The sequence below is a fragment of the Palaemon carinicauda genome, chromosome 9 (assembly GCF_036898095.1).
Source record: "Palaemon carinicauda isolate YSFRI2023 chromosome 9, ASM3689809v2, whole genome shotgun sequence".
NCBI classification, from domain to species: Eukaryota; Metazoa; Arthropoda; class Malacostraca; order Decapoda; family Palaemonidae; genus Palaemon; species Palaemon carinicauda.
Genome location: NC_090733.1, coordinates 76,705,589 through 76,717,161, shown reverse-complemented (window position 1 = coordinate 76,717,161; position 11,573 = coordinate 76,705,589). Strand labels below are relative to the sequence as shown.

General features: G+C 39.5%; 1 protein-coding gene across 1 annotated transcript; it reads right to left on the bottom strand.

Annotated features, from left to right (window-relative positions):
* Positions 1–7,966: 7,966 nt before the first annotated feature.
* Positions 7,967–8,389, bottom strand: LOC137646495 (putative CENPB DNA-binding domain-containing protein 1). Its single transcript, XM_068379600.1, has one exon. The coding sequence runs from the start codon at positions 8,387–8,389 to the stop codon at positions 7,967–7,969; it is 423 nt and encodes a 140-aa protein (XP_068235701.1).
* Between the last annotated feature and the right edge of the window lie 3,184 nt (positions 8,390–11,573).

Genomic DNA, 11,573 nt, shown 5'->3' with positions numbered 1-11,573 from the left:
ACCACCTGCTCGAGTACTGCACCAATAGCGACGTCGCTGGCATCGGTGGAGAGAAGGAGAGGGGCGTGTGGGATAGGAAAAGTGAGAGCCGCAGCAGTTGATAGGGCCTTCTTTGCATTGCAGAAGGCCGCTTCTTGAAGGGGACCCCACTTCAAGTCCTTTGGCTTGCCCTTGAGGGAGGCGTAGAGGGGAGCAAGAGTGGCGGCAATGGCTGGCAGAAAACGGTGATAATAGTTGATCATGCCCAAGAATTCCTGCAGAGCTTTGACGGTCGAGGGCGTGGGGAAGTTCTGAACGGCTGCTACCTTCTCAGGGAGGGGATGGACTCCTTCAGGAGTGATACGGTGCCCTAAGAACGACACTTCGTTGGCGCCAAAGGTACACTTGTCGTACCGGACTACAAGGCCGTTTTGTTGCAGGCGGTCGAGCACGATGCGCAGGTGACGGAGGTGTTCCTCTTTTGAGGAGGAGAACACAAGTATGTCGTCCACATAACATACACAGAAAGGGAGATCCCCTAAGATGCCATCCATGAGACGTTGAAACGTTGCCCTAGCATTACGAAGGCCAAAACAAGAGTAATTGAAGGTGTATGTGCCAAATGGAGTGGTGATGGCGGTCTTGGGGATGTCTTCTGGGTTCATAGGCACCTGATAATACACCTTCAGGAGGTCAAGCGTAGAGAAAACCTTTGCTTTGTGCAGGTAGGAGGTTACATCGGCAATGTTTGGGAGGGGGTAGTGATCCGGTTCTGTTTGCATGTTCAGGCGCCTGTAATCCCCACACGGACGGAGGGAGCCGTCTTTCTTCAGAACGATGTGTAAGGGTGACAACCATGGGCTGGAGGCCTTTTGGCAAAGGCCCATTTTCTCCATTTCGGCGAACGTCTGTTTGGCGGCTGCCAATCGTTCCGGTGCAAGACGTCTGAATTTTGCGAAGACTGGGGGTCCTGTCGTCTTGATATGGTGATAAATACCGTGCTTGGCAGGAACCGTGGGCGTTTGGCGAAGTTCTGGACGGAAAACTTCCGGGTACGACGTGAGGAGGTGGGCGTAGGCATCCGTGGGTGCGCTGATGTGGAGAGCGAGGTTAGAGGGGGCGGGTTGAAGAGGTGTCGACAAGTACGAGTCTGCGTTGACCAATCGTCGGTGGGCGACATCGACCAGAAGGTGGAAATGAGAGAGGAAATCCGCACCGAGGATTGGCATTGTGACGTCAGCAACGAGAAACTTCCAATTGAATTTACCGTTTCCGAACGATAATGTGAGGCTCTCGTAACCGTAGGTGGGTATCGCAGATCCGTTGGCAGCTACCAAGCGGACGTCGGCAGATGTAGACAGACTACGTTGTGCCTTGAAGAGTTTCCTTGGCAAAAGAGAACGACAAGCACCCGTGTCTACCAAAAATCGCACGCCCGTTCCTGCATCCTGTAAAAAAAAAAGATTAGAAACATGGGAGGCCACCGCCACAAGCGATGGCCTACTTACACGTTTTTTGGCCACTGACAATCTTTGGCACATTTCTTCGCGGTTGCCCCGAATCTGAAGTGGTAGTAACAAACCTGCGGCGGATGGGAGGTAGTAAGTGGCTGTAGAAGTCGTTCGTTGGGGCGCGAGCGATTGGTGGGTGGTGGGCGGCTTTGTCGCTGCTTCGGCACGTCACGGGGTAGGCGTGTATGTCCTACGGCATTCATGTCAGCTTCGGTTGACGTTGAATAGGCATCCTCGTCGTCAGGGGTGGAGGCGTTGATGGAGGTCTTGAAGTGGCTGTCCATAAGGGCGTCGGCTTTGGTCATCAAGTCCTTTATGGGTAAACTATCGACATCGGGTATGGCAGCGCGCACAGGTTCAGGTAAACGGCGTATCCAAAGGGCACGGAGTAGGTTCACCTCACGAGGAGAGCCGTCTGCGGCAGGTTGAAGGCGAGCGATACTGGTCATTTCCCTGAGGGCAAGCGAAGCCCTTTGGTCCCCCAACGGTTGTTGCGAGAGCTGAAAAAGCTTTGCTATAAGGGCGGCTGGCGACGGCGAGTACTGCTGCAGAAGGTATGATTTGAGGTCATCATACGCTATTGGGGTGTCTCCTTGTTCACAAAGCCAGTCGGATATTTCTGGGAAGGTGTCCTCGGGTATCGCCGCGAGAACATAATCCGCTTTGGTGGTTGAGCGAGTCACGCCCCTGATACGAAAGTGGACTTCAGCGCGTTGAAACCAAGCGAACGCTTCTCCGCTAGCGAACGGTGAAAGTTTCAATGGAGCGGCCGCAGTGCCAACTGCTGGGGTAGAGTCTGCCTCCGTCATATTACCAACGATGGAGGGGCGAGGGAGGTGGGGGTGGAAGGCAGTGGGAGCGAGTCGACTTCCGGGGTCACCAATGTGACGGGCCGAGAGAGGAGTTGTGAACTCAAAGGCAGATTGGAAACGACTGAGTTATATTGTTGTGGAACACTCTCCTTATATACAAAACCTCAAGGCAACAGGACATGACAAGTTCACAAGACAGACAATATCACAGAGGAAAAACCAGACAGGAATTTTCATGTTCGTTTTAGTGCGAGGGAGGAGCGAATATACAAGTATATTATATACAAAAGGAATTATGTACAATTGTGTGAAACACGGTTGGTACAATACCAAATACGTTTAATTTTTGTCAAATAAATCTTTCCAAAATATCAATATTTTAATTATTCTGGTCACGTGTAATATTTCTATTTTTCATCAATTCATTGAACGGGAATTTGTTTTTTAAGACATTAGAATGACAAAACTGCTATTTATATAAAAGACTAAAATCTCTTGTCCACTTGTTTGAAGCTTTGCATATTCTTTATACAAAAGTTGTAATTAACTTACTTGTACTATGGTCTAGATTCTAGAATATAGCCCATATAGTTAACAGCAGCTGTAGCTTGGAGCATTTTACATATTGATTATATAATAAAGGTTTTATGAAAGAAATAGTAATTTGATTTGAGTTATGGTACTCTTAAGAGAAGGAAACCATCAGTGAAGTAATCTTAAATCAACATTCACGGACTATTTCTTGCTTAAAGATATTCTAAGAGCGGTTTCAATGTAAAATTTCAAGAACATTTCTGAAAATGTTAAAGGTGTAGTTTTGTTTATGAAAAAGTCAGTAATATTAATATTTTGTAGAGAATGCTCAGACACATCTGGTTCTTGATACGTAGGATAAACTTAAAGGGATTTAGGAATTGCATCTAAGGCAATGCATCGGAGGAAAAGAAAATACCCAGGTCATGATCGATTATTTAGGACAATGAGAGGAATAATTACCTCTAGGGAAGCTCAAAGTAAAACAATTATGAATTTCTTGAGGCAATTTTATGAATGCCTGCGAGATTTCGTTTTGAAGGAGTATTTTATAGGTTAGTATTTCTAAAATAAACTTTTGCAGATTTAGAGGGTAACGTTGGGGTTTAAAATTTCAATTGGAATAGAGATGTAGACTGTATGTTTTAAACCTAGCAAACGTGTATTTATAGGTATGATAACTTTGCAAATCTAAAGAAAACACTTCATATAGATAGGATGTGAATTGAAAATAGAAATTAAGGAATATCATATGCTTAAACCAGATGCTACTCTTATACAATAAAATACTGTTTTGTCCTTCTCGATTTTATCAGATACAAATATTAATCCTTCAAACTTAAATGAGACGAGATGCTTAGACGACTCGTAACTGTACATTGGTTAAAATGACTATTTCAAATATTTTGTAAATAGTACAAAATATTGTACTATCGCATAAGAAAAATTGGTACGAACAAAAATACCTAAAAGCAAGGGTCCTGGATGATAATTAATGTCATAAAAAAGTGACACCACAACTAATAGTGTAACTATACGTAAATATTAATAAGTAAATGTAATGGCCCAGCATTTTGATGTCAGTAACATGGACATTATTGACTACTTTAATTCTATCCTAGGTTCATTATAGTCAGAGCTGGAAAGGGTTCAGTCATGACATTGAGAGTACAATGTATTTGAATAGCTAATTAGAATGAACTTCATCTATAACGAAAATGATATGCGAAGGTGAGCAATCCTGAGGTTTAGCAATGGGGTTTAATTCTTAATATCCCCATGATAAGTGTTAAAACCTAAGATTTTGTTCATTTCTCAAAACAGGTAGAAATGTAAGACCAATCATATACGAGAGATTTTGACTCTGAACAACCTTTGTTCAGTAGACTATATCCAAGAAAGCCTAATTTGATTTACACAGGCTCACATTGTTGGTAATATTGATATTAAAGTCAAAGATAGACAGACTTTGTGTGCCTGTATAGGAAAAGTGTTTTTTTTTTTTTTTCTGCGAAAGTTTTTCAGAGTTGACCTCCATCATATAAGACTAGTCATCCCTAACTATTTCAATTTTGAAAATGGGCAAAGTCTTAGTGTTTACCATTAATTAAGGATGATATTAAGAAATAAACCCCACTGCTAAACATCAGGATTACTCAACATAAGATGTCTCCTTTCAGTTACGGATGAAGAAGTATATTCTAATTATCTATTAAGATATCCTGTATTTAATATCGTGAATGAACCCTTTCTAGGTCTTACTCTAATGAACTTAAGATATGACTAAAGAAGTCAGTCAGCAATGTTTATATTACTGGCGTCAAAATGCTGGGTCATTTACCTTTCCTTATTCTATATTTGTAGTTATACTATTAGCAGTAGCATGTCATTTTTTCTTTTTTAGCTATAAATTTTTATTGGGGACCCTAGCTCTTAAACCTCTTAAGTATTTTCTTCTTTAGCCAATCAATTATTCTTAGGCAAAGAACCTTATCAATTACCGCATATTATAAGAAATTATTTTTCAATAGATCAAGTAAAAATTTCAATTTCATTAAACTGTTCAAGTATATTTACCACACTCAAACGTTATATTTTAAGAATTCTAAAAAAAACATGCATATGAAAAAGTATTGAAATTTTAAATATTTTTCCTAGTACATAAAAAGAACTGGAATGAAAAAAAGATAAAATACAACAACTCAGAGTGTTACCCCTTCTAATACCAGCAAATGCTTTATTCCACGCGAGAAAATGGACCAAAAAGCTCATGAAATAATCCTTTCTCTTAACTAGCTCCTTGTTCATTTGGACTTATTTAACCACCACATGCAGAGTTTATTCACCCCCAACTGGGAGAGTGGAAGCAGCAGTACCAGAGATTTAAGACTGAATAGTTTCAAAATCCAGATGACTGAACTGTGCCCCTTATTTCATTTTGGTCTAAAGTCCACTTCTTGATCTAGCTGTATGTAAATGAAGTATTCTTTTTTTTTATTGCCGAAAGTCATGATAAATAATGGGATTGTTATTTTCATTGGTTGATATTCCTCAAAAGCCTCTTATTCAATGGTGAAGTTGATTTAGATTTTAAGTGTAAAAGTACAGTATACCTGAATTTATACTTAGCTTTAATTTAAAAGCTAACAATGAACACAGTATGGGTAAAATTACTTAGAAATTCGTTAAAGACTCTTATTATTATTATTATTATTATTATTATTATTATTATCATTATTATTATTATTATCATCTAAGCTATAACCCTAACTGGAAAAGCAAGATCCTATAAGCCCAAGGGCTCCAATGGGGAAAAATAGCCCAGTGAGGAAAGGAAACAAGGAAATAAATAAATGATATGAGAAAAAATTTACAGTGAAATATTTCAAAAACAGTAACAACATCAAAACAGACATGTAATATATAGACTATAAAAAGACTTATGTCAGCCTCTTCGACATTAAAAAAAAAAAAAAAAAATTGCTGCAAGTTTGAACTTTTGAAGTTACCGATTCAACTACCCGATTAGGGAATATCATTCCACAACTTGGTCACAACTGGAATAACTGTGTAGTATTGAGCCTCATGATGGTGAAGGCCTGATTATTAGAATTAACTGCATGCCTAGTATTACGAACAGGATTGAGCTGTCCGGGAAGATCTGAATGTAAAGGATGATCAGAATTATGAAAAATCTTATGCAACATGCATAACGAACTAATTGAACGACCGTGCCAGGGATTTATACAGTGATGCCTCGCAACACGAAATTAAATGGTTCCGCAAGGGCTTTCGTGAAGTTCAAGACCCTAGAAAACAGAACATTAAATGATTATAAAAATGATATTTGGCCCTAAATGTACTAAACATATGAAAAGTACTGTATTTTGATCATTTAATAATGAATTAACATTAATATTCTGAAAAAGAAGTGTTTAATTAGAGCAAACAGTAAAAATAAAGTAAAAAAAAAATTTGTGAAACCTTACCTTTGGACTGAGGCGATGTCCGAGAGCGAAGTGCGGAACAGAAGAGGAGGATGAAAACGGCGAAAACGTTTACGTACAAGTGGCAGAAAACGTATTAACTTTACAAAACATATTTATAAATGACAGAAAACATTAAAACCTAATTTTAGGAACACATCTACAAATGGCAGGAAATATTAACACTTAACTTTACGATAAACTTAAAATAAAATGTTCATATTTCTTTTTTTTTTTTTTTTTTTTTACTTTACGTTTTCCATTTTCTAAATTTAATTACACTGCGTATTTTCTTCATCACTACCACTTTTCTTTCGTTTTTTAGCTGGCGCTTGGTCTGCTTCTACCAAAGGCTTCTTACTAAAGTAATCGTCCAAAGAAGCTTGTTTCTGCCGGCTTCTTAAAATGTTCCTGAAATAACTCGGGCAAACTTCATTACAGTACTCAAGCCCACGACCTGTGAGAATTTTTCCTGGGTGTCTCTTTTCTACGAGAGTCACCATTCTAAAGTAGCCATCTAGACCCTCTTTAATTTCTGCCGTTGTCAGTGGCTCATCCTCCTCCGCCCCGCTGTACTTTTCCTGAACGACGTTCACTCGCATGGTCTCCCACTCCTTCAGGTCATCCGTCATAAGTTCCTCTAGGTGCTCCTGGATAAGCTCATCAATGTCGGCCTCATCAACTTCCAGACCCATGGACATCCTGAGTGTAACGATCTCGGCAACTCCAGATTGAGCATCAGGTTCGGGATCGTCAACATTTTCAGAATCTTCTTCAGTTTGGTGTACGTGGAAGCCCTCGAAATCTCGTGCGGAGACGGCATCAGGCCACAGCTTCCTCCAAGCAGATTTCAAGGTGCGCCTCGAAATCTCCTGCCAAGCTTGATTAATCATTTTGAGGCATATGACAATATCAAAATGCTCCTTCCACAACTGACGAAGGGTGAGGTTTGTGCTCTCAATGATTTCGAAAAATCTCTTGAAGAGATATTTCGTGTAGAGTTTCTTAAAGTTGGAAATCACTTGCTGGTCCATGAGCTGGAGGAGATGGGTGGTGTTCGGTAGAAGATAGAGAATCTTGACGAAGGAATATTGAGGTGCTATATCTTCATGGAGGGAAGGAGGGTGAGCAGGAGCATTGTCCAGTACCAGCAGGCATTTCATAGGGAGGCAATTCTCTTCCAAATACTTTTTTACAGTCGGACCAAAACAAATATTTATTCACTCGATAAACAATTGTCTTGTTACCCAGGCTTTTCCATTAGCCCTCCACAACACGTTTAGATTTTCCTTAACGACTTTGTGGGTCTTGAAGGCTCGGGGAGTATCATAGTGATACACCAGAAGGGGTTTCACCTTGCAATCCCCAATGGCATTTGCACAGAGTGCAAGGGTAAGCCTATCCTTCATAGGCTTATGCCAGGTAGCCTCTTTTCTTCTGCCGTGATGTACGTTCGACGAGGCCTATTTTTCCAAAAAAGCCCAGTCTTGTCGCAACTGAAGACTTGCTGGGAACAGTAGCCTTCCCATACAGTCAACTCATTGAAGGTCTTAGCAAAGGCTTTGGCCGCTTTCGTGTCCGAGCTTGCAGCCTCTTCATGACACACCATCGAATGAATGCCTGAGCGTCTCTTAAATTTTTCAAACTACCCATGAGAAGCCTTGAACTCTGGGGGTTCCTGCTTCGATGTTCCTTCTCCTGCGTCAGCATCGGCCTGAGCACGCACAAGATCATTGAAAATGGCGCTGGCTTTCTGGCAGATTATCGCTTCAGTGATAATGTCTCCAGCCATTTCTTTGTCCTTTATCCAGACAAGCAGCAGTCTCTCCATCTCATCATATAGGTGGCTCCTCTTGTTGGAGAAAACAGTCACACCCTTAGAGTGTGTTGCTGCTTTGATAGCTTCCTTAAGGGTCGTTCCGATCGTAGATGGATTTCGGCCATATTCCTTCGCGAGCACACTTAACCGCATGCCGGCCTCGTATTTCTTGATTATTTCCATCTTCATCTCCATGGAAAGCATCATCCTCTTCTTTCCCTTAACATCAGCGATTTTCTTGGCACCCATGGCTAATGATGTATCATAGGATCACACACGATAACAGTACGTACAGTGAAATTGTTACGAAAGCGAAATCACAAACACTAAGTCAATGCGTACGATACCGCTGCCGGAACGAAAAGACGTAGGAACGCCAGTGTGTAGATGCACGATGGGATACAGTACAATAGATGTCGACCAATAGGAGAGCAGGATCTCATGGTGGTAACTAGCATCCAAGTAGGGAGATAACCAATGGGGACGCAGGAGGATGGTAGCAAATTTACGTGCTGGTGGCGTACGAGTTTTAAAATTCATGTCGAATGCTCCCGCCTTTCGTTGTCCAAAACATTTTTCGTTGTCCGAAACATTTTTCGTTGTCTGAAACATTTTTCGTGATCCGAGTCATAAAATTCTTCGCATCTCCTTTCGTGAAGTGATAATTTCGTAAGCCGATTCTTTCATAGCTAGAGGTTTGACTTCTAGACCAAGAATAAGAAATTTTATAAGCCGTAAGTTCCTGTCCAACAATTTAAGATGAGAATCAGCAGCTGAAGACCAGAGAGGAGAACAATATTCAAAACAAGGTAGAATGAAAGAATTAAAACACTTCTTCAGAATAGATTGATCACCTAAAATCTTAAAAGATTTTCTCAATAAGCTAATTTGTTGTGCAATTGAAGATGACACAGGCTTAATGAGTTTTTCAAAAGTAAATTTGCTGAAGAGATTCACACCTAAAATTTCAAACGAGTCATACAGAGTTAAAGACACATTATCAATGCTGAGATCTTTGAGTTTTGTTAGAAATCAACTTCATGCCCCATAATTTTCACCATGCACTAATTTTAGCTAGATCTCCATTAAGGGATTCGGCAATCCCAAATCTACATGCAGAAGATGGAATTGATGCAGAGTATAGCATCATCTGCATATGCAACAAGCTTGTTTTCTCAGCCAAACTACATGTCATGTGTATATAGTGTGAAAAGTAATGGGCCAAGAACACTACCCCGCGGAACACCAGATATCATATTCCTATACTCTCTAATGTGCCCATCACCAACAACTCTTTGCGATCTGTTACTTAAAAATTCAATAATGATGTTAAGAAACGACCACCCATTCCAAACTGTTTGATTTGAAAACAAGGGTCTCTTGATTAACACGGTCAAAGGCAGTACTAAATTTATGGCCAATCATACTAACTTCCTGACCACAATCAAAAGATTTCTTTGCAGATTTGGAGATTGTAAGCAGACATCACATGCTCCAAGGCCTTTACGAAAACCAAATTGCAAACTTATTAAGAAATTTTAGCAAAAGACGTTCAAAATCTTCAGATGATATGGGAGTTATGGAAATTGGGCGGTAATCAGTTGGACTTCAGCTACCGCAAACACATTTACAAAGTAGAGTAACATTACCCATTCTCCAACAAGTGCTAAAAGCTCTTCGTCTCCCTAACTTGCGCAAAATAACAGATAACTTTGGAGCTAAGAATTCTGCAGTCTTTATAAAAAACAAAGGAAAAATACTACTTAGGTCTACACCTCCATTAGCATCAAGGTCCATCAAGAGAGCTTTAATTTCACAAGATCGAAAAGCTAAACTACTTAGTTTAGCTTCAGGAAAACAAGAATGAGGAAGATCAAGTTCTTGAAGATTAAATGCCAAAAATGAGACAGGTTTCAGGGTAATCAGGTAATAAGGGAAATAAAAACTCTATGAAATCAATGACATATATGCATCAGATTCATGAAACCCCATTTTCTGAAAGCTTTGAGCACCCTAGATTCAAATAAAACCTAATATATGTCACGCACTATGCACATTATTAGAACAAGATAGGTTCTTAGGCGAGTCCCCTCTTCATCCAATATAATGCATGGAATGACAAAATGTCCCGTTTTCTTTGTTTTTTTGTCCGTTCAGTGTCGGTTTTTTTTTTTGAACAGCTGTTGGTGCGTTTGAAGCTCAGCATTTGAGGCTACATATTTCATGATTGTGTAAGTAAGCAGTGCATTTTCTAATAGATAGAATTATTAATAAAAAAAAATAGGAAAAGGAAAGCCCATCAAGGCCATCCTCTCTCCCGCCTAGAAACAAGAAACTTAATGCAATTCGTTCTTCTAATGAAGTAATGTTACTAGGCCCTTGCATGGTTTCCTTATTCTTCTTTTTTCGATTTTTTTTATTGATAATTTTACAAACAATAACATTGAGATTGTAATTCCCTGACTCAAGTTTGGAGCTCTCCTGATGTTAAAAGACAAATCATTTATATTATTATTTACATTCCTACAGTATAAGGTAGAATCTAGGGATTACAGAGTTACGTTAATTCGTTAATGAAACAGGAAAATTATACACCTAGATAAGAAAAAAAAAAGCTTTAATATTCTAGAATGGAAAATAAATAAATCTAAAAAGTAAAAGAGTCATTTTCAAGCCTTTGTACAATTCCAGAACGATCCATTACTACAGACACTTTGAAGCTCAATGAAAAGCAGACAAGATTCACAAATATGATTGAGTCAGGTAAAAGAGAAGAGACGTGCAAGACTACTGCCCTGCCCTGACCATCCTTGCTGCTTCCCCCAGCAGACAGTCAGATCGGACCGAGGTACGAATTCATCTTACACATGGACACCTGAATTACTTTTGCTGTGTAATAAAGTTTTCAAAAGCAAACCCATGACAAAGCTAAGGGGATAACGAGTTTGACCTGAAATACTTTAGAAAGTTAACGACTCTATTACAAAAACAATAACTTTATGAGAATGGCTTTCTAACTGAATACCTACCTACGGTTTGAGGTGTATTAAGTTTTAATTCAAAATCGACACAACTCCTAATAACAAACTTAGGCTACAACCAATACTGCAAAAATGTACAATACTCCTAGAGACATGAGTATGCCTTATACACCTATATAACTGAAATAAAGTCAACCCAGCTAAATGCTATCCTCAACTTATACTATCTTCAGCTTATAATTCCATATTATAGTATATAAAATATTATCATTACCATATAAGCCCATAATGTACTATCATCATCTTATAATTATTTATAAATCGCTGCTCATCTTATAATCTCTTACTCTACTATCGTCTGACCATAATCCCTTACTATACTATTACGAGCATATACTGTATTCCCTGATTAAGGTATCCTCTGCCAATAATCAAAGATTGCTCTTTATCAT